At 38.6% G+C, this 24,327-nt stretch overlaps 1 protein-coding gene across 5 annotated transcripts in view; it reads left to right on the top strand.

Moving 5' to 3' along the window:
- Positions 1-436: 436 nt before the first annotated feature.
- Positions 437-24,327, top strand: part of HERC4 (HECT and RLD domain containing E3 ubiquitin protein ligase 4) — a 73,782-nt gene continuing 49,891 nt past the window's right edge. The window contains exons 1-6 of one of the 5 annotated variants that reach the window (XM_075130849.1): positions 437-653; positions 2,125-2,225; positions 4,446-4,728; positions 13,086-13,245; positions 15,513-15,589; positions 22,645-22,866. In XM_075130849.1, coding sequence (XP_074986950.1) covers positions 4,503-4,728; positions 13,086-13,245; positions 15,513-15,589; positions 22,645-22,866 — 685 coding nt within the window. In that variant the 5' untranslated portion in view covers positions 437-653; positions 2,125-2,225; positions 4,446-4,502. The other 4 variants (XM_075130853.1, XM_075130852.1, XM_075130850.1 and 1 more) reach the window with 4 other exon arrangements.

Raw genomic sequence — 24,327 nt, 5'->3', positions numbered from 1 at the left:
TTTTTCATGGTTTGTGTGTATAAAAACATCTTCCATATTTTCTACAGTATGCATCCGATGAAGTGAGCTGTAGCTCACGAAAGCTCATGCTCAAATAAATTGGTTAGTCTCTAAGGTGCCACAAGTCCTCCTTTTCTTTTTGATGAACAAACCGTTGTTCGAAGGTAAAATCGTTTGACAGCCGGATACTGACAGCGCCCAGTGCAAGTGAGTATCGGGGGCTCGCGGAAGAGGCAGTCCCTGAGGTGCTGGGGGGCTCCCTCCGGGGGAGCGGCTCGATGATTTTCGGATACAGTTTGCTCACTTTACCAGCAGCTATTTATTCAAAAGGCCAACGCTGCAAACTCCGCTCCGGGGTCGCTCTTTCTGTGCGGGGCTGGGCCTGGCACCGGAAGCTGAGGGGGAGAGGGAGTCCTTGCCCCGAGTGGAAGCGGCGAGGCCGGTCTAAGCAGAGTCTCTCCCTGCTCGCCCCGCTGACTGGGGGCGGGAAGCAGGAGCAGATCCCGCCTGCACACGCGGGGCGCGGCGCCTGCGCAGTGCGGAAGCCTAGCCGGACCCGCGGTGCTAGAGGCCTGTCACTTCTTCCTGGTGCTCCCTCCTCGCTGCCTGGCCGGAGCAGGATCCCCTCTCTCGGGGCTCTCCCCGGCCCTTCGGTGAGTTCCACCGGGGCGTGAGGCTCGTTAGCCGGGGCCTGGCGCTGCCGCCGGGGCGAGGGGGCGCTGCGGGGCGGGGCGGGGCCGGGCCGGCCTGGCGGTTGGGACCGGGCTCCGCTCTGTGAGGGTCGGGCGCCGGGCTGGGGTGTGGGCCCAGTGCCGGCCCCGGCGGGAGGGGCAGGGGCCGAGCCCTGCGGTGGCGGCGGCCGAGCCCTGCGGTGCCCCAGGGGCGGTAGTTACAGCGCAGTGGGACCGGCGCCCTGCCCTGCGGCACGCACAGAGCGGGACGGCCACCCGCCCCTTCTGAGCTCTGCGCGGCCGGCGCCTGGCCCAGTACGGCCCGTGGGCGGGGCCCAGCCAGCTTCACTCGCCGCCCCAAATTGCTCTAAACCCTTGCCTCTGTCTGCTTGCGGGACCATGCTCCAGCGCGGCTTCCCTGCCCGCGGCCCGCTCCCCGGCGGTGGCTGGCGTTCCGCTCCTTCCCTTGTGCTGCGAGTGGGGGCGTGAGGTGCGGCGCAGTTTGTATGGGTGGGTGGTTTTGAACAGACCCGAAAGATCCAGACTTCTCTGTTCGAGCATTATAAGATCCCGGGGTGCTGTTTGGCAAGTAGGAGTTGGTATCAGCGGGCCAAAATTTGCGTGCACCGAGTTTTATCTACAGCAAAGGTGCATTTCATTGATCCGTTGAGTGTAAAGCAGCCTGGGATCTTTCAGGCTGAAAGGTACTGTATACGATAAATGTTAAATATTATTTATTCTGCATGGGATGTTTGAAAATGGGATTCAGAATTTGGCAGTGTTTCCTTGAATGCAGAACGTTGCCAACAATAATAATAATAATAATGGAGAATTATAGTCTATACTGTAGCCTTTGAAACCGCTAGGTTTATGGCATAGTTTTTCAGAGCTTTTCACTGTGTGTACAGCAAGTAAACATAAATCACTAAAGCATACTGGAACTTTCCAGCCCCTTCCTTTGGCCCCCTCATTGTTTCTTGTCCTAAAAAAGTAGGAGGTTGCTTCCCTCATCTCTCCCATTTGTTCCTTGTCAGTATCACACTGTTTTTAGTGGGCGTCTCAATAAATAGTGACTCAGACTTGAAAATAAAATGCACGGAGATTCATGATTACTTGCTAGAAAATAAAATGTCTTTCAGATCCTTGGCTGGAACCATAACAGAAGTGCAGAACACTACTGTTCGGTACTGAAAATCTCCAAATTTCTTAAATATTTTCCTGCAGAATAATGAAGTTAGGGTTTAAATTAAATTTCTAGTTAAGTGAAAATATTAGAATTCCTTTTTCCATTAAATTAATGTTTTTAGATTTGATTGTTCTGCAGTCTGTTCTGCTAAAAAGTTAATTTATGGATTTTTTTTCCCCCCCTTTCCCATCAGCTGTGAAGAGTACTTGATTGTGGAAACCTTGGATCACTACAATTGTAGATCTCTTCTATTCTTCTGTGTTACAGGTTGAAACTTGTATGGCAGTCATGTATGTGGATCTGTGATGGAGCTATAACTATGTCCCAAGTCAAGCCAACATCATTTTGACCATCCTCTTCTGAATGTGGTAGGATAATAATTACTTTTCCCATAGAGTAACCTATCTCTGTCTGATAGGTTTCAGAATGGTAGCTGTTTGTCTGTATCAGCAAAAACAATAAGGGGTCCTTGTGGCACCTTAGAGACTAACAAATTTATTTGGGCATAAGCTTTCGTGGGCTAGAACCTACTTCATCAGATGCATGGAGTGGAAAATACAGGAGCAGGAATAAATACATGAAAAGATGGGAGTTGCCTTACTAAGTGTGAGGTCAGTCTAATGACACAATTCAATTAACAGCAGAATACCATGGGAGAAAAAATAACTTTTGTAGTGGTAATGAGAGTGGCCCATTTTAAACAGTTGACAAGAAGGTGTGAGTAACATTAGGGGGAAACTAGTATAGGGGAAATTAAGTTTAGGTTTTGTAATAGCCCAACCACTCCCAGTCTTTTTTCAGGCCTAATTTGATGGTGTCCAGTTTGCAAATTAATTCCAGTTCTGCATTTTCATGTTGGAGTCTGTTTTTGAAGTTTTTTGTTGAAGAATTGCCACTTTTAGGTCTGTTATTGAGTGACCAGGGAGATTGAAGTATTCTCCTACTGGTTTTTGAATGTTATAATTCCTGAAGTCAGATTTGTGTCCATTTATTCTTTTGCATAACCCTCTGCCATATACACTGTCCAAACCAGACAGTCTCTAAGCAAAAGAATAAATGCTGTTAATTGAATTGTCTCATTAGACTGACCTCACACTCGGTAAGGCAACTCCCATCTTTTCGTGTATTTATACCTGCTCCTGTATTTTCCACTCCATGCATCTGATGAAGTGGGTTCTAGCCCACGAAAGTTTATGCCCAAATAAATTTGTTAGTCTCTAAGGTGCCACGAGGACTCCTCGTTATTTTATCTCTATCTGGTTATGCTTTAACCTTCTGAGACAGATGAATTGAGTTCCACAAAGGTTACTGCATTTGGACTGTTTACAGTGAGACCATGAAAGTCGATGTACTGTCTTTTACACGCTGACTTTTGGTAAAAGAAATGGTTTGCTCTGTTATCCTTGCCCATAATTTCGCTCCTTTCACTATTATGCAGCCCTCAATGTGGTAGTTGGCGACAGTAACTCTGTGTGTGATGTTGTATTTATATAGTTTGTAAAGCACATGAGGATCTTTCAAGATGTAGTATTGTTTAAATGTACTATATTTATGATACATTTATATTGAATATTCCCTTCTTCAGTCATGCTATTTTGATTACAGTGTTAATTAATGAACAATTGCAGTAATTTTTCATCAAGAATATTTTTAGGTTCTGTTTTGAAAATATGGGGAAATTCCTCTTCCTGTGAAATCAGTTCTTTGTTTTTTTGGTGTTTTTTTTTTTTTTGTTTTTAAATCACAAGTATTTCACACAAAATTAGAAACCAAAAAGAAGAGAAATGTTCCATTGTGTCTTCTCAAAATCTAGCTGTAGTCTGTCAGTACAAACTTAAAAATGGGATCCAGGCATCAGGGAGCAGGGATGGATGAGTTTGTGTCCATGGATGTAACTTAACAAGGTGAATTCAAAGAAGGGGTTGCCCTCCTTGGGCCCCAGTTCACATTGTGATTTGCCTCCATGGACAGTTGTGTTGTGTGAAGCTGCAGAAAAGTGCACTGGAATGGAGCAGTCCATCTACCTGGATCAGAGTGCAGGATCATGGTCTAGGGTCTGATTAAAATGTCAAGTGTCAAGAGACTTGTACTTGGTAAATATTATAATTATTGGCATATCAGTTTGTATTATCAGTTATACAAGTTGATAGAACATCTTTTAAGTTTTTAAAGTGCATTGGCAATTTAAATGTAGCCCAAAATAGTCTCTTATAAAACTGAAGACTAGAAAAATGTTAGAAACCTTTATAAATTTTCAAGAAAATACCAAAGGAAATAGTTATCTTTAAACCAATAAATGTTCCGGTGTGGTGACTGAAATCTAAATACTGCAACGCTTGGATCCTGATAGTAAAAGTGAAAATGATAGTGAAATTATCTGTCTCCAAGTTGAGAGTAATGCAGAAAGTTAACAAAGAGCTTAAATAGTGACAAGTAAGTTGGACTCTTAAAAGTGTTTCAGTTTCAGTTATCAAAGATTTTACTACAGAAAAAACAAATATTTGTTTACATATTTTTGAATGTATGGTGTTGCTTTAAGTATTCTTTATAACAGTACTTTATTTTTTTTCCCCTGAACACTGTCACAGAAGGAACATTTTGAACAGTGAAGTTGCAAGATCTTACTCATCAAGACAACTGGAACCATGTTGTGCTGGGGAAATGCATCCTTTGGACAGCTTGGATTGGGTGGAATTGATGAAGAGATTGTATTAGAACCCAGAAAAAGTGACTTTTTCCTAAATAAAAAGGTCGGAGATGTAGGATGTGGACTCAGACACACTGTTTTTGTCCTGGATGATGGGACTGTGTATACATGTGGATGTAATGATCTAGGACAATTAGGGCATGAAAAATCCAGAAAGAGACCAGGTAAGTTAAAAGTAATGAAGAGTGGATTTTGTGTGGGTGTTGGTTTTTAACTTTAGTTACCACATTTAGGCCTCAGATCTGTAAATATATTTACATGTGCCTATCTTTCTGAGTGTGAGTAGTCCCAAGCACATGCGTATTTGCAGAATTGCGACTTTAAAGATTTTCTTTTTATGGTTTTGATTTTTGTACTTCTGTTTCATTGTGTAGAAAGTAGTAAGCATATTAAATCCTATGAAGCTATACAATTACCCAACCCAGCCTAATTGATAGCATTTTATAAAAATGACATCTTACCACTTAGCTTAATTTTTCTTTTTTTAATTTCAGGCTATTATTGTACCTGAAGTGACTTTATTGGTTGTATATAGGTACATACGGTTATCATGTCAGTTCATAGCCTTTCTTCTCTAGATTGTACAAATCTAGTAAATGTTATAATTTCAATAGATTATTTTAAAATATATAATTACCTGTGTCATGTTGCCATGTGATAGACTCATAGTCTTTAAGGCCAGAAGGGACCATCATGATCATCTAGTCTGACTCCTGCACATTTCAGGCCACAGAACCCTAGGCCTCAATCCTGCAAATTGCTCTACATAGGTGGACCTCTGTCCCCGTCAAAGAGTCTGCATGTGAACGTGGGGGTCCCCTCTGAGAGAACAATTTTTAGGTTAAAGACCTTAGTTTGTACATCCCAGTGTAACCTTTAGTGCTTGATTTTTGTTGTTTTTTAGATGCATCATTTTGCCTGGCTAAGTTCCAGTTGTCTGTCATGCTTAGATCTTTCTGTAACATTCTCTAAATGAAAAACCTTTAATTTATTATAACTAAACCATTTTCTGTTGACTTCTGTTTCTCTAACAACTCTGTATCTTGTAGTTTTTAATTCTGTTTCACAATGCTTGCCGTTCCTCCTTTGTGTTTGCTGATATTGTTGATACATGCAAGCTATACTCTTTCCTCTAGGCAGGGCACACTAAATATTAGATTCAAGACTGACCCTGTAGAACCCTGCTTTTTACAGTTTCACACCACATGTAATCACTGGTTTATAGTTCTTCAGTTATTTAAGTATTCATTTACAGTATATTTACCCAGATAACATATTAGCGAGATTACCTTGTGGAACTATACCATTATAAAAATTAATTTCATTTAATATATAGATAATTGCGAACACTAAATAATTATCTCGCAGATCAGTGGATCATGGCTACAGCCTGCATGGATACACAATTTATAGCCGCAGAGTTGCAGGGCTCTAGCAGCAATGAGGGAGACCAGCATGGCCACGGCCAGTGACCAAGCCAGGAACTGCAGCCGGGCAGTTCCAGTGGGCAGGGCTGAGGGTGGCACAGCCACACGGGAGGAGCTGCCTGGGCTGGGCACTGGCTCCTTTGATGAATGGCCCAACATGCTGCTGCTTTCGCCACTGTAGTTTCTGCCCCAGTCGCTGACCATGGCCCTGCTGGTCTGGCTTGTTGTCACTAGAGCCCTGTAGCTATGCTTGTATCTGTGGATATAAATTGTGTATCTGCACAGGGCTCTCATCGTAGCATTATAATTTGCCAGTTACATGACAAACCATAATAATTTTCAGTGTCTTCCTCCACGAATAGTCCTGAATACCTAAAATCCCCTCGTTTGAATAGTTTCCTATTTTATGTTTCTGATTTGTTGCTGTTCTCAACTTAAATTATTTTATACTGTAGAGTGCCTAAGCACCATTGGCAAATTCTCAAAGTATGTTGATGGTGTCCATAGAAGAACCTTAGTTATATGTTTGAAAGTGAAAAATGTTTGATCTGAATCCTTTCAGGAATTAATTTTAGTGTAATTCACTGTACTTCCATTGGTTGGGCTTCATTCTTTTTTTTTTTTTTTAATTGTATTAGGTTAAGGTCCAAATATACATAACATGCAACACTTCCCACACTACTTCCCCACACTCAAAGAAACCCAACAACACATCACAGTTTCAATTGTTGGAGGCAAAGGTGGTGGTGGTGCTGTTCTTCAGTATAGTTCAAACAGCAAACACAGAGCAACATCTGAAGATTGGTGTAATGTTTAATTAGATCTTCTTTCATGTAAGTTCGAAAGGTGTCCTAAATGATAAGCCTTCAAGTGGGAAACAGCCTGGACAGGCCATTGAATTCTGAGATGAGTCAGTAAGAGTTAAATCGCTCCTCTCTTTGATAGCTGAAGAAATCATAGAGTACAGCAGAACCAATGTGGTCTTCCTTGAGGCAGGCATGTTCGTGGGACCCAGCACAGCTATCTGTGCCCCAGTGTGGAACCACTGTATCTGCAACTGTATGAATCCTTCAGTCATTTCATTGACATGCATGTAATAAAAGCTATTTGCCTCCTAAATAATTGCATGTTAACAGATTGTTGGACAAACCATCATTTTTGCCACAGTCCCAGTAACCCAGCTTCTCACAGTGGATATCAAGATGGGGGGAGGGGAAAGGGAATCTGCCTCCCACAAGTTAAGGAACATCTCTACATGATTTTCACACACACACACACACCCACCTCCACTGTGAGCAGCTGGGTTACTGGGTCTGTGGCAAAAATGATAGTTTGTCTGACAGTCTGTAAACACGCAATTATTTAGGAGACAAATAGCTTTTTATTTTCTAACTAATCATTGTGATGGGAAGGTAGTTTGTTTAAAGCAACACTCTCTTGTTTTCGTTTAAAATAATCAGAAAAAATAAAATTTCTGAAAGCGTACTCTGAATAGTGTGTCCTCTCTATTTTTTTTTTTTTTTTTTTTTTTTGGAGCTTTCAGCTTCCATACTGATGTTAGGAAGGGTCTTCTAGGTAAGCCTAAAAAGTCACAATGCCAAACAAATTCAGGCTCACTCCTTCCTCCTCCCCTGCTTATTATTTCTGCATTTTCATACCAGCTTTGCTGCTTCTGTTACTGGCAAACACCCTCTTGCAGGGATTGTGGAGGAGTAAACACGTGAGCTCTCTCTAGAGTAGTACATGTAAGTGATGTCTTCATTCTATTGCCATACAGTAAAATTGACTAAGCATAAAAAGCTGTCAAATGCAATAGGTAAACAAACTGGATAGAAAAAAGTATTTTGTTCCAATCTCTGTCAAGTTATAGTAATTTTGGAAGTTACTTGTAACAACAAGAGATTAAAAAAAACTTTCTCAGATGGTTATTTGATTTTCAAATAGATTTAGGTCCATTTATTGGTTAGCGTCTTTATTTAGAACTTAGTTCTAAAGGGCTGCTTCCTAAGTTGCATTCTAGATGGTTGATATTTACTTCGTTTTAAAAAGCTAATTTTTTATTTAAAAAAAAATTGGTAAGTTGATATTAAACTGATTAACTTAAGCTTCATTGTAATTTTAACACATGCCTCTCTAATTGTGAGCAAGCATTTGCTGGCGTGAACGTGCATGTTAATTAAGTTAGCAGGATCTGACTTTTGTAAATTTAAATAGCTATTAAGATCTGAATATGTTTATCTTGTCCAGTAAATGACACAATTTGAAGACCATTTTGAAGACTACAACTGTAAATAGCATGCTTCCAATAGACATTTTTGTTATCTTGGAAAAATAATTAACTGAGCTGGGGCCTTTATTACCTTTGTACGCAAACAGCAAAATGTGACAATTGTCTTTTAATATGATTAGAATTAATACAAAAGGAAGTTTCTATACCGTGACCGACTTTTAAATTGTAGAATTTAAAAAAAATGTGGCTTGTTGGAACCCCTATGCTGCTTTAAAATATTCGTGTGTTTTGTGTGACTTTCTGTGACACCCATCACTGTTTCATCTGAGGATGTTCATGCCTTTATTTAAACCCTATTATGTTATCATGGGATAAGAGGGAAGGTCCTCTCATGGATCAGTAACTGGCTAAAAGATAGGAAACAAAGGGTAGGAATAAATTGTTAGTGCTCAGAATGGAGAGAGATAAATAGTTGTGTCCCCCAGGAGTCTGTACTGGGACCAGTACTGTTCAACATATTCATAAATGATCTGGAGAAAGGGGGTAAACAGTGTGGTGGCAAAATTTTCAGATGATACAAAACTACTCAAGATAGTTAAGCCCAAAGCAGAGGGCAAAAGAGTTACAAAGCAATCTCTCAAAACTGGATGACTGGGCAACAATATGGCAGATGAAATTCAATGTTGATCAATGCAAAGTAATGCACATTGGAAAATATAATCCCAACTATACATATAAAATGATGGGCTCTAAATTAGCTGTTACCACTCAAGAAAGAGATCTTGGAGTCATTGTTGATAGTTCTTGTGAAAACATCCACTCAGTGTGCAGTGGCAGTCAAAAATGCTAACAGAATGCTGGGAATCATCAGGAAAGGGATAGATAATAAGACAGAAAATATCATATTGCCTCTAAATAAATCCGTGGTATGCTCACATCTTGAATACTGCATACAGATCTGGTCACCTCATCTCAAAAAAGATATATTGGAAAAAGTTCAGAAAAGGGCAACAAAAATTGTTAAGGGGTATGGAACAGCTTCCATATGAGGAGCAATGAATAAGACTGGGACTTTTCAGCTTGGAAAAAAGACGACTTAAGGGGGATATGATAGAGGTCTATTAAAATCATGTGGAAAAAAAATAAATAAGGAAGTGTTATTTACTCCTCCTCATAACACACAAACTAGGGGTCAGCAAGTGAAATTGATAGGCAGCAGGTTTAAAACAAACAAAAACAACACACTGTCAAACTGTGGAATTCTTTGCCAGAGGATGTGAAGGCCAAGACTATAACAGCGTTCAAAAAAGAACTAAGTTCATGGAGGATAGGTCCATCAATGGCTATTAGTCAGAGGTGAAAAACCATGCTCTGAAGTGTTCCTAGCCTCTATTTGCCAGAAGTTGGGAATGGATGGATTGCTGGATGATTACCTGTTCTGTTCATTCCCTCTGAAGCACCTGCCATTGGCCACTGTCGGAAGACAGGGTACTGGGCTAGATGGATCATTGGTCTGACCCAGTATGGCCATTCTTATATTTTTATCAATCCATAGATCACTGACAATAGTTTGTAAATGAGAGGTTGTATAACTAGATTATATGACGTACATTCTATTATGAGGTATATACATATAGATTCTTGTAAAATATAGTGTTCATGCTTTAACTATGACTTGTGTGCACAGTAGTTATTCACTGAACTTTCCGTATCTTTGTCAATTTAATTTGAAAATAAACCAAACTTAAAAGACAATGCACTGGTGCAAAAATTCTGTTTTTAAGAGCTGTAGTGGATTGCTTTAGGCACCCAAATGTATCTATCTTAGGGGCTGCTGCATGATATTTTCCTCCTATGAAGAAAAGTGAATTTGTGAGGCTCTGTTTAACAAGCACCTGTTGGAGCTGAGAGAGGGTTTGAAAGCAAGCTGTTCCTAATTTTTTAAATAACTTAAATGTACCAAATTTCTAAGAGTATGAAGAGTGTATCAAGTTGTTTGTGTTTTGAAGTATTAAAAGAAGTTGGTCTGAAATTTTATGTGGTCTGAAGCCTTAAAGCCAAGTTATAATCTCCTCTTGTTGTTAGTATTTATAATAGAAATACTTACAGGTCCTGAATACTAGCATTTATTGCTATCTCAGTGGTTCCCAGCTGTGTGCTATGTAAAGGAAAAGCCATGTAGTGTGGGTAGCAGCGTCTCCTGCTCAAGTGGTTCATGGTAAGACACAGCTGTGTAGTAGTTGCATGATCTCCAAAAGTGTTTCATCCTTCAAGGATTTAGGAGGGCTTTAAATAGATTAATTGATATTCTTCAGTTCTGTCTTTTTGTACCATAATCTTTCCTTATGTGGGGATGGGTGCTGCTGTGAGCTTCGGGAAGATCAGAGGACTCTTTCTCAGAAATAATTACTTACACCCAAATAACTAGTTCATTTTGCCTTCAGTGGTAGTGAAGCTGGGACACGAGACCAGCAGGAGAGTTTGACAGCATAATGGCTGCAAATTGTTCGTTCATTTCTGCAACGCTTTAGCATTTAGAGCTGCAAGCTCCTGGATTTGTCTGGGGTTATCAGAATAAAAGCCTTCCCTTTATTGACTGTCTTTTTTTTGTGATTACTAGTGGGTTTAATCTTCTCACCAAACTGAACTTTTAAATTCGGAGCAAGCGTGAGCATGAAATTTACAAGCTATTTCTGTGTGGCAACATTTTTCTTCCTGAGCTCCTATTTTCTTTTTATCTTCTTCCCCCCCATTTGACTTATTTATAAAATGACCAGATACGTGACATATTGGTCTGCCTCTTATTTGGCGGTACAGGGAATGCTTAGAGTAGAGCTACACTTACTGTTCAAGTTATTTTTATGTTCTGTAGATTGCCATGTGTGTGAGGGGAGGGCAAAAGAGAGTGGATTTCCTGTTTGCTTTCACTAAAGGGCTTCTGTGTACTTCTGTATGCTTGCCAACTGTTAACTTATCTATAAGAATTCTGTAACTGCTGCAGTCACTCAGTTGCCAACCTCGTGTTCAGAAATTATGTTTGGCTTAAAAATAAATTTTTAAGCCAAAGTTGTTGGGTGTTTTTTTTTATTAGCCTTCTGGCTTCTGAATCTTTAAACTCAAGTCATGTTCTCAGACTTTTCCCAATAGCCATGGGGCATAGAAAGTATGTTGTAAAAAATGAAAGTTGAGAGTCAAAGGACTACAGGATCTGGGGCTTTAAGAAAAACATAACATGTTAGAAAACTACACTTCAGATGTTCAATAATTTTGTGTGCTTCAATATTGGGGTGCCTAATTTGACATCTTGCACCTGATTTTTCAGAGGTACTGAGGATTCATAGCTTTTATTTAACTCAACACTTTAGAAAATTGAGCATAAACTGTCTGAAAATGGGCACATGATTCATGGAGACTTATGAAAATTTTGGTGTTAATGACAGGACTCTGATATTCCCCCATAACATTGTTGAAGTTGAAATAAAAATTTCTGGAGGTTTCTGAACACAAGAAGTTAAAGAGGAGGAAAATAGTTGTTTTTTAATACCACAAATGCTGTCAAAAGCAGTTTTTACTACCTTGGATTCCTTTTCTGACTCTTACGGTTTTCCTTGAGTCTTCTCCTTTTAAGGGATGTTGAGAGATCTATCGTAAAACATGTACCTTACCTGTACTACTACTAATACTACCATAAATTATTAAAGCATGAACAGTTTTTAAAAATATCATTTAGTCTTACTGGTTTGTGCTGTTTTACTTTTTTTGTTCTTCATTTTGCTTTGAAAATTAAAGGACAACTCAATTTCACTTTATGGTTCTCGTGCCAGTAGTACAGTGCTGCAGCTTTTGGATTATTAATGCTTGAACCCAATCAACTATTATAATTGAAATTTCAAAATAAAATTTAAAAAAATTTAACGTATAGTAAATGACCTTTGAAAACATAGCTTTGATTCTAATAGGTTCTCTGTCCTATCACCTCCCAGAGTTTGGCCCTGAAACCATTCAGCAGTCGTCTCCTATTCAGTTGTTGCATTAGCTTATGTCCCAGTACATTCTTTCTCAGTCTATAACTAATTCCCAGTTTATGAAAACCACATCTTCAGATAAATATATATGTTTATAATTTTGCTCAACTGCCCAGTTTCTCAAGTTTTGCTATTGAGTGCATGGGGATGTAGCTTATTTGACCAGCACAAGTGCACACATTGAGTACAGGCAAACATAGCTGAAGATATGCACACACAGAGTACTGACAAACAAGAGGTTAACAATGGAGTCTTATGTCCTTAATTCACTACATGTCTTTCAGAGGTCTGCTGTGTGTATCTGTGCATCAAATTTAGCTTTTAGGCCCTGATTCTTCTGTGCATGCATGCAGAAGACCACCCATGTGGAGTCCATTGCGGATGGTGGCCTTATTGTGCCTTGCTATTGAAGGACTTCTTAATGATGATGATAAATAGTGCATAGTGGAATGTTTTCCTCTTCTAGAATGGTTATACATTTAATCATTCAGTAATAATCACCTTAATGTTAATTGAGTCTGTGTAGTCATTTTCATGAATGAGATTAGAAGAGAACCATTACTGTTATCCTGCATTTTCTGTGTATTACAGTTGATAGAGTGCCCTCGTATTGTACCAATATTTTAATCCTGGTCACTTCTTATATGGGATAATAATGGGGTGAGATTTAACTTGCTCTTGTTGGGATTATGTCATTTCTAAAGGTATTTTGGCATGGTTTTGGTCTAATTTTCCATGATATTTCATTTAATATCTTAGTATACAATGGCAGGAATGGAAATTTTTTGTTTAACTGTAATATATTAGAACATAATTTCTTTCCTCTCTCACTTTTTTAGAACATGTTGGTGCCCTGGATGCCCAAAATATTGTGTCTGTTTCATGTGGAGAAGCCCACACACTAGCATTAAATGACAAGGGCCAAGTGTATGCTTGGGGCCTTGCTAATGATGGACAGCTAGGCTTGCCTGGAACAGAGGAATGTATCCGAATACCCAGGTAAATAAAAAAGTGATCAAAGTAAAATTTGTGTATTTTTTTTTTAAAGTAAACTTGTTACATTGAAATACATGTGTAAGTGAAACTGCTCAAACCATTCCATAATTAAAATATTTGTCAAGTAATTCTGTGAAGTATAGAAGGTTACTTTACAGCTGTGGAACATGATAATAATTTTTATTACATTCTGCCCAGTCACTCAGTGGGTTCTTGCTAATAGGCACACTTGGTAGATGTTTAACAGTCCTTATTAACTTAAACAATATTTTTGGTATACCACCTTATGTTCCATTCCAGCACATGCTTCAACTTTACTACCATGAGTAGTTTTATTTAAATCAATGGAACGTTGAAATCATGGTGGTAAAGCTAAACACGTGTATGTATTTGCTGGATTGGATTCTTAATCATCACTGTTAAGCTGTCTAGTGTGGCTCAAGCGTGTGAGTACCAACTTCAGGACAGACTGTTAAGAAGCAGGGCACAAACCCCAAGCTGGCTGTAAATTCTGTACTTAGATTTCACCAGCCAAGTATCCCACGTTAATTCCACTTCAGAACTTACAACAAAGACAACGCTGGTAGCCAGTCCTATTATAAATGAACTGAAGATTTATTAACTAAGAAAAACAAATTTAGTTATTTACATGGTTAAAGAAGATAAACATACACATACTAATGAGTTAGCCTTAGGTTTCAAAAGGTGACAGAAGCTGCTGTATATGCAATCTCTATATGTCCTTTAGGGCCAACCCAGCCTAAGCAGCTGGGGATCTCTGATGTATGCTCAGAAATCTTGCCCGCTCAAAGTCCAAGCAGCAGAGAGATACAGTTTCTTCTTGTGGGGTATTTTTATTCCTTTTGCCCCAGAGTTCAAGCTGATGGGATGAGTTCACGAACATGGCTCTCTTCATGGGTGAGGGGAGGAATGCAATTAAACAAGTAATTGTTCTTTGACGTTTCACAGTGGCTCGTTTGGTTTCAGTGGGCCTCCTTGGTGGGTAGGACGTAACACTTTCTGTAGGAAGCCAGCATTTTACATTAAGTAAGGCTCCTTTTGTGTTTGGTGACTGAGGGCTTGTTTACACTGACAGCACTCCAGGGGCCAATATAGCGTTTAGTGAAGATGCTGCCTATGCCAATGGGAGAGCGTTTCCTGTTGGAGTAGATACTCCACCTCTGGTAGTAGTTATGTCAACTGGAGAAGTCCTCCTGTCAACATAGCTCTGTCTGCACTGGGAATTAGGTTGGTATAACTATGTTGCTCAGGAGTATGGATTTTCCACACCCCTGAGCAACGTAGTTATAATGACATAAGTTTGTAGTGTAGACCAGGGCTCATATAATTACAGAGGATTACAATGCAAACACTTACTATAAACTTATAACAGGAGGTGCAGATGTTCTAACTGAGATTACTACATGCAGCGTCGTACAAACCTTTCATCAAGTCTGAACACATTCTTATCAACTTAACGTATATGGTAACAATACTAACACACAGGTGAGCCAGACTGGTTTCCAACTATATGCTGGTCTGTGCTCAGTTGAGGCATAGAGGTCTTGGCATGGGCTGACACCTGGTCTGCCAACGTCACAGTCACAGCATTAGTTTAAAACAAAATGCAATGACTGATTTCATGCATCTTTATATACACTTACAGGCTTTTGAGTAAGCTTGTCAAGTCAAACAGCTCACGTAAACTTGTTATATTCCTAGCGTGAAATTTTGGCCCCACTGAGTGCAGTTTCAAAACTCCCATTGACTGCAATGGAGTGAGAATTTAACCCTCACGTTCAAATGTATGTGGCATAAGGAAAATCAATCTGATCCTTGTAAACCCATTGGAATTATTTGGCCAAAAAGTTGCATTACCATGGTGAAGAATAACACATTTTAAAGCTTTTGTTAGATCTAGGAGGCTAGTCTCCTTTTGCATCTCCCGTTCAATGTTAGATCTTCAGGTGGATGACATCCTAGTGACTCTGAAACAAGAAAACACCAAACAAAAGTCCTAATTCTGTAGAGAAATTGCTGATTTATTAATAAAACTCAGTAACAAACTTCTTTGGGTTCCAGCTATCCAGAGTTTTGGATTAATATTTTGTAATTTACAAATTAAATTAAAATATGTTTTATAATATTTAAAGTAGGTTTAGCTCTACTTTTGTGGAAAGGTTTAACTTGCATTTCCTCCTTCAGATGTTGTACTCTTTCGTAGTGCCAAGATCTGGTGGTCTAATTCCTTCTCCATTTTAATCCCATAGAAATATCAAAAGCTTATCAGATATCCAAATAATGCAAGTTGCCTGTGGCTACTATCACTCACTTGCACTCTCAAAAGGTAAGTAAAGTTGTTCTGCAGTATTACTATTACATAATTCAAAAGGTTTTTTACAGAATATTTTTAAGAAGGAACCACATTTTAAAATATATCTCCACGGTGCCTTTGACACTTTTCCAAGTTCCACTGTCTATTGCCTTAGCTATGTAAAACTTCTTTTTTTTTTAAATAAAATTCTGAATTTTTTACTTGATATTTATTATAAAAACATAGCTGTATCCTGATAGCCCTAGGATTATTGTTCTCTGCTACTCTTTAATTGAAATAGGTTTAAAAGAAAATAATGAAATGTATGACAAGTCTCCAAAATACATAATTGTTTTACTGATGTTCCTTGAGAGTATTCTGGAAATCAAAATGTGAAAATCCAATTTGTCACTTGATCTTAATGAATGAGAGCATTTTACAATGTTAATTATGGCCCTAATCCTGCAGACTTTTATGGATCTGCATAATGTCATGTGTATGAGTAGTCCCATTGATTTCAATAGGCCATTCATGTTCTCGTCATTTTTTCAGTTGTCCTGAACTGAGTCTTGCCACCTTTGTTAGTGATGATTGTAAAGTGCCTGGTCATTAGCTGATTGGTTCATACTAGGGCTGTTAAGCGATTAAAAAAATTAATCGTGCCATTAATCGCACTGTTAAACAATAGAATACCATTTATTTTAAATATTTGTGGATGTTTACTACATTTTCAAATATATTAATTTCAATTACTACACAGAATGCAAAGTGTACAGTGCTTACTTTATATTTTTATTACAGATATTTGCACTGTAAAACACACAAATTATTTTTCAATTCATCTCATACAAGTACTGTAGTGCAATCTCTTTATCATGAAAGTTGAACTTACAGATGAAGACAAACAAGGTTGGTTACAATTTGCAGGAGATAATACTGCCTGCTTCTTGGTTACAGTGTCACCTGAAAGTGAGAACAGGTGTTCGCATTGCACTTCTGTAGCCGGCGTTGCAAGGTATTTACATGCCAGATATGCGAAAGATTCAAATGTCCCTTCATGCTTCAACCACCATTCCAGAGGACATTCTTCCATGCTGATGATGGGTTCTGTTCAATAACAATCCAAAGCAGTGCAGACTGACACATGTTCATTTTCATCATCTGAGTCAGATGCCACCAGCAGAAGGTTGATTTTTCTTTTTTGGTGGTTTGTGTTCTGTAGCTTCTGCATCAGAGTGTTGCTCTTTTAAGACTTCTAAAAGCATGCTCCACACCTCATCCTTCTCAGATTTTGGACGGCACTTCAGAGTCTTAAACCTTGGGTTGAATGCTGTAGCTATTTTTAGAAATCTCACATCAGTACATTCTTTGCGTTTTGTCAAATCTGCTGTGGAAGTGTTCTTAAAATGAACATGTGCTGGGTCACATGAGACTGCTATAACATGAAATATACGTAGAATGTGGGTAGAACAGAGCAGGAGACATACAGTCTTCCCCCCTCCCCCACCCCAAGGAGTACAGTCACAAATTTAATTGACACTTTTTTTTTTTTTTTTTTAAACAAGCATCATTGGCATGGAAGGATGTCCTCTGGAATGGTGGCTGAAGCATGAAGGGGCATACAAATGTTTAGCATATCTGGCATACCTTGCAACGCCAGCTACAAAAGTGCCATGCGAACGCCTGTTCTCACTTTCAGGTGATGTAAATAAGAAGCAGGCAGTAGTATCTCTTATCAACGTAAACAAACTTGTTTGTCTTAGCGACTGGCAGAATAAGAAGTAGGACTGAGTGGACTTGTAAGCTCTAAAGTTTTACACTGTTTCGTTTTTGAGTGCAGTTATGTAAAAAAAAATCTGCATTTGTAAGTTGCACTTTCACAATAAAGAGATTGTACTTTAGTACTTGTATGAGGTGAATTGAAAAATACTACTTCTTTTGTTTATCATTATTACAGTACATATATTTGTAATAAAAAATAATAGAAAGTGAGGACTGTGCACTTTGTATTCTGTGTTATAATTGAAATCAATATTGAAAATGTAGGAAAACATCCAAAAATATTTAATAAATTTCAATTAGTATTCTATTGTTATAAGTGCGATTAATCATGATTAATTTTTGTGAGTTAACTGCGATTAATTGACAGCCCTAGTTCATACAATATACAGTATCCACTGAAACTCAGCCTGATATTTAAAAAGTAGACTTTTTTGCACCTGTTTTTGCTTGTGAAAATTAAATATGCAAATGTGTATGCACTTGTTCATTTCTGAAAATTAGGACTCCCAATTTTTAACTTTCACAAGATCTCTGACTAATGGATTTAAGCAGACATTTGTGGAACTCACAGAGAATGAAAATTTCACCTTCCAGTGCCTATCTATTCAGTGTTACAGAATGTCACTAGTTACAGCAGGTTTTTTTGTTTTTTGGTAGATGCATTTCTAGGTTTTTTTTTCTTTTTCTTTTAATGCTACACTTGTCCCCCCCAAAAAACTTCTTATTATGAAAAGCACAAAGTCAGTGTTCATTATCTATACCTCTTCCTGGGGCAGACCATTAACTTAGAGTTAGAGCAGCATAGCCTTGTTTCATGTCTGACCAAAATTCACTTATTCTTGCTAAGGTACATATGATTTCTTTGTGGCATTACGGAGCACAATTATTTCCTTTTCAAGTCTATTACCTTCCAGAATAGGGATCACGTAAGTGATAGCTTTTTTAAAAGCATATTGAGTTGTCTTCTGCAAAATAGTGGTTTAGAACTGCAGAGTTGTAGAGAGGATGTTCAAATTCTTTATTCACCCTTGCATATTTGCTTGTCTTTGAACTTACTTCTACCCACGAAGATAGTTAGTTAATTCAAGTCAACATATATTTTATGCGCTTTAGGATAAATGTGCTTTCAAACATTATAAGATTTATTATTTTAGTCACATATCCATTCAAGTATTGTAATTCAGTCTTGACCATGAAAATGTAGTACCTGGTTTCAAATATGTAGTTCCACTTTCACTAGTGGAAAAATTCCTTTAGTTTTCTAGCTATTTATTGTGAAATATAACAGTGTTAAATGTACTGCTCCACTGAATGGCTGATTCAGGAGGCAAGGGTACTGATTTCTGGCTACTACTTATAAATGGACATATTTTTTTCTGACAGGACAAAGTGTAAAAGAATATCTTACAGTACCAGCTGCTTGGTTGAACACAATTGCTTCATCTAGGCTTTGAACACTAAGTTTAACAAATAGATACAGCAAGTTATCTGCAGTTCTAGTTACATGTAAGATAATTACAGGGGATTACACATAAGTACTGTTGAGCAAGAAAGCATCTAATTTCTGAATATTTTCACTTGAGTATTGGAACAGCCAAAATATTAAGACCAAACATTGGCTGTCACTTTGTCACAGACAACACATTCAGTTGTCTCTGATCAGATTAATGTTGAAAGTTGAACTCCATAACCTTTAGGGAGTTAAATTCAGTGCAGATTGGTAATACGTTGCATAGTGCCTAGTGTGTCTCTAGGTATGAGAAGGAGGGGGAGTCTTGTACTAGAAGTAGAGTTCTGGATGCAAACAATTCCCCCTTCAAGGCAGGCAACATGGAAGCAGCACCAAATGACATTAGTTAGAGATGTCTTGGGGAAGGATGCATTATAGGGTTAGGCTTGGGTCTAGGCCACAGTGCATCCCAAAGTGATATTCCTGTATGATTCCCAAACAGGCGCCGTCAGTCATGGTCTTCAATGGAACATTTCAAGCCCTGAACCTCCTCCACACTTTTATATGTGCCTCAGCAGCAGGGGATTTTGGCTAATTGCTCTAAATTCACTGGGCATTTCCTGGGACAGGAGACAGTGGTGGCCTGAGCTGGCTAGACTGCACTGTGTTCAATGGAAGGAGTCTTTCTGGAGTTCACTTTAGGTGCTGCAGGTTTGCGTAGGCCAGAGTAGGGATGGAGTGAAATTAGGCAGGTGGACCTAGTGTCTGAGAAGATGGGAAATATCAGACTAGGCCTGGCATAAATACAGACATTGAACTGGTTTGACTAAATTTGTTTAAAAACTGGTGCAAATGCCTGTGTGGTCCCACTTACATCAGTTTACAGCTGATTTAGGGTATGGGTACACAGCAGTTGGGAATGTGCTCATCAGCACAAGTAGGCAGATGTGTGCCAGCTCTGCTCGAGCTAGGGCACTAAAAACAACAGTGTGTCCAAAGCAACACAGGCAGCAGCTTAGGCCAGCCACCCAAGTATATACCCAAGGGGTTGGGTGGGTGTCATTCGAGTGGCCAACCTGAGCTGCTGCCTGTCTTGCTGCAGCCAGACTACTATTTTTAGTGCATTAATTCAGGTAGAGGTATGCATGTCTGTCTGCCCACACTGGGAAGCATACTCCCACACGTTGTGACCCAAACAGCATCCCAATGCAAGAGGGCAACGGGCTGACTGATTCTGGTAATAAGTGTCAACTGGCATGACCAATTCAGTATATCACAACTCACGAATGTCATAACCTATATCGGAAGGTGTCATGTAAGATATCAATAGAAAGTTAATAACATACTGATCATTAATATTGTTGCATGGTGTATGTATGGAGGAAACATTCAAAATTACAAACATATAGGAAATTATGTTATCAAAGTGTGTCTGCTAGGCAGGGCTAAAGTTACCCCACCCCAGACAAAGTGGTTCTGCCACCTGGAAGATATTTCCAAGGAATATCAAGAGACAATGGGAATACAAATTACATAGAAGGTAAAACAGGACCATCAAGCCAACCAGGGGAGGAGATAATCACTCAGCATCACAGCAGGGGGAGAAGGTTGCAGGAAACAGCTCAGTTTGCATTTTAGTAAACCCTGGGAGTGGTGGGGGAAGAAACGAGCAGGGAACTTCCTTCACCACCAGACTCCAGGTTGCCTTCTTTACAGCTTGAATGAATTTTACTTTGGGGGTAATGTTCAAAGGAATCCATTTCAAAGGTTTACTGGACTATTAAAAAAAAAGGGGGGAGGGAGAAGAACCCCAAGTTATCTTTTAGAAGACAAAGGAACTGAGCACTTTGGCCTTTATGGGAGATCCTGACTGGAGGGGTTGGTCAGCTATCTTGCTGGAAGGTAGAGTGTTGAGAATCTTACCTTGAACCAATACTATAGTTTTGTTAAGTCTTAGTCTCTAGAAAGCGTTTTTCACTTTATTTGCTTGTAACCATTTCTAACTCTATCAGCTAGTCTAGAACTCACTTCAAATCCTATCTCCTTTTGTCAGTAGTCTTGTTTTACTTTTAATCTAAACCAACCCAGTGCTATGTTTGATTTAAGGTGAATGTTAACTCTAGTCAATGTGGCAAGCTGCCGCGTATTATATCTTTAAAAGAACAAATGAACCTTAATCTCTCTCTGAAGGGTCCAGGAGAGGGCTGGACACTGCAGAGAACATGGTTTTGGAAAAATTCTGGATGAGGGATGTTGGGGTCATCTTGCCAGGTATAAACAAGGCTGGTGGAGGCCAGAGTGTGGCAGTGGTATAACACACAGGCTGTTGGAATCAGGATTGCTGAGCCAGAGCCGCTTCTCGCGCGCGCGCACACACTCTCTCTCTTTCTTTCTCTCTCTGCGCTTCCAGCCAGCATACAAGCTAGAGAGCTACAGGAGCAGTCAGGGTTACAGGGCAGCCAGTGACAACCCCTCGCTGGTCTGGAGCACACCTTATGTTGGGTTAGTGTGTATCTGCAAATTTATGTAAGGGCAGTTCTTGTTGCGCAATTGGTAGTATCCTTAGACATATGCTTCTTTCCATGGTATGGAGGAAGTTTATATACCACAATGTGTTAAATCTTCTCCATTCTTTACTTGCCTCCATCATTGTTCTTCACATCCTACATAGTCAGCTTATATGAACCAAACCTTTATAACAGTTGTTGAATTTTTTTTGTTTGGTATATATTGAATTTAATAATTTGGGACAAGTACATTTGGTTTTTGCTATATGCAATTTGAGAGTCAATTTCTGACAGGCACAGCAAAAATAAAAAGTTGTATACCTACAAAGGGCTATTATTCTTACAGAATACTTAATTTTAAAAAAGAGCTCAACACAACTGCCGTGTTAGCTTTGTCTACATTAGGGAAATTTTTAAAAAATGTATGACCATTACTAGTGCTGACTCAGGTCCACCAGTGTTAGCAACATTGGGAGTCATAGTGTAGATGGGCCTCTAGTATCTTTAACGGTGTCATCTAAGTCTGCTCAGAGCAGGTCTAATCAATGCCTATGCTTAAAAAGCCAATGGCCCATTCATTGTAGGGCTTTGCAGTGTTGCTGACATGGGAGGAGTTGAAAAAATGTTAATAGTGAATAATTTTTGTAAAACTTCCTTACTGTAGTGGACAAGGCTGCTATTTTTACAATTGTGTATAGATAAGTATTTCTAACTAAAGCCAATAAAAGTGTGAAGTAGTGATCTCTCTGAGTAACTGGATAAAATTTGAAACATTGTAACATTTACTGAAAAGGCTTCAAAACTTCATAATTCTTTTCTTAAACTATCCAGTAGGTGCCACCTATTGTGGATAGTAGAGTAAGTTACAGAATGGTTGTTCATGCTGTAAATAATCATTTCAGTAGCAAAATTATTAAATTTATTCAAGACTAATTACATCAATATTTGTGTTAATTTCAGTGGCATTTTTAATAAGTGATGGAAGCACGTACTGTTCCATTTCCATCTTAATTGGTAAGAGTAATAATTAGCTGGTGCTGCTGATGTGAAAAAGTTAAGTGCAGCCTTGAAGTTTTTGAATTGATTTAAATATTATTTTCAAATTGGTCTGACATCTGGGTTTGACTTCAGTCTCAAATTATAATCAGTTTTGAGTTTGAAAGAGCAAATCAATAAAAATCTCTGAACTACTGAAATTATTTGAATTCCCTGTACAAAATAGTCTAGCTGTTTAATTTTTGAAAGGTCATGAATTTGTTCCTTTTGTTAAAGGGATTGAACACACTTTTAAATTATGTTTTTAAAGTATGTTGATCCTACTTCATCTTAAATCTTTTTCTCTTTAACAGGAAGTGAAGTTTATTCCTGGGGACAGAATAAATATGGTCAACTGGGTATAGGTTATGAATTTAAAAAGCAGACTTCACCTCAACTGATTAAATCTTTACTGGGAATCCCTTTTGCACAAATTGCAGCAGGAGGAGCACATAGTTTTGTACTAACTCTTTCCGGAGCCATTTTTGGATGGGGACGCAACAAATTTGGTCAACTTGGTCTTAATGATGAAAATGGTGAGTAGTTGTTACTTCAAAATATTTCGCACTGGAAGTCTTTATTGTGGCTCTGCCTTGTACTCAGTGTCTTGGAATAATCTTCAAATTGGAATTCTTGTCAGCATCATTGACTAGCAGAGTTATATAAACAGCCTGTCAAGTCAGTGTCTGGTTTTACATTCACCATTGCCTGGGCACCCTGGGATTGAGTTTGTAACTCAAAACCTAGGACAACTTCCCTCTTGACAGACTAAGGATGTATTGTAAATTAGCAAGTAAGGCCCTGACTGCAACATTTGCATTTGTGCTTAGCTTTTATCAAGTGGGACTAAAGTGTGTAACCTGTCTTTCTTTTGCCCACTCCAGAATGAGGTCAGGTATAACTGGGTCCCTGGAAATTGGACAGGATCATCCAGACAGTCCTGTCAGATACTGCTCATTGAGCTGTAGTCATAGTTACATATAAAAGAGAAAATAGAAAAGATATTGTCTTATTGCTTCATGGTAAAAGCTCTCACTGACAAAGTTGTCCTGTAATTCTGCTGAGTCCCTTTCACTTTCAATTTATGAATGAAAAATCATCTACTTTGAGCTCTCATTCTTTTCTTTTCAACCTTTCCTTTGCTCTTTTAAGTTAACTTAAAAGGAATCATTCTTGTTCAGTTACTTAGAACTTGAACAATCTACCTTTGTGATAAATGTTCACATTTTCTGAGACTGATTTTAACCCATAAAGTCTATTAGATAATAGTGTACACAGACAAATTTAACGTATCTTTTTCATTATATATTTGCCTTGTCTTCTGTCCTTCAGTGACTCTTTTTGGGGACTGTATTGATTATAAAATATTTCCTTTGTTTGGTCTGTTTAGTAGTAATTCAAAAACAAACTATGTTATGAGGAAAAATTAATGTCCCTTTCCTCTTAATGGGATTTGCCAAACAGTTTTGGACTAGTAGGTTCCCCCCCCCCACTGCCCCCAAGTTTCAGGGCTTGTAGTTATGCATGTATCGTGGCATATATATGCATATAGACAAGTTAGTGCTAATTATAGTGTGTAAATTAATCTACAGATGCAGAATTTATGAATTACCAAATTTCATCTCAGACATTTTGTTCTGATTTCATCTGATTGTGCTGGGAATTGGTTAATGAGGCAGTTAGTTATGGAAATGATGATGTGTATTGGTTCCATGTTAGGTGGAGAATGGGGAAAATGTATAATTATCTAAAATTTCTCAATAAAAATGCAATACAACTGAAACTTATTTCTGAAGTAATTGTTATAAATATGGTTGTCCTTTTTTTAATGAGAAAATTAGAAAAAATTAAACTGGTTTTAATGGCCATGTTTTCACAGTTAATCAGTCTGGTGGAAAATGAAAAATCACATTGTTTTCAAATTTCATAGTCTTTGTAGATGCTCTTTAGAATCCACATTACCCCATTTTTATCAGGCACTGATAAAGCGTACATTT

This window comes from Caretta caretta, chromosome 7, assembly GCF_965140235.1.
Source record: "Caretta caretta isolate rCarCar2 chromosome 7, rCarCar1.hap1, whole genome shotgun sequence".
Taxonomy (NCBI): domain Eukaryota; kingdom Metazoa; phylum Chordata; order Testudines; family Cheloniidae; genus Caretta; species Caretta caretta.
This window is presented reverse-complemented; position numbering and strand designations above follow the sequence as displayed.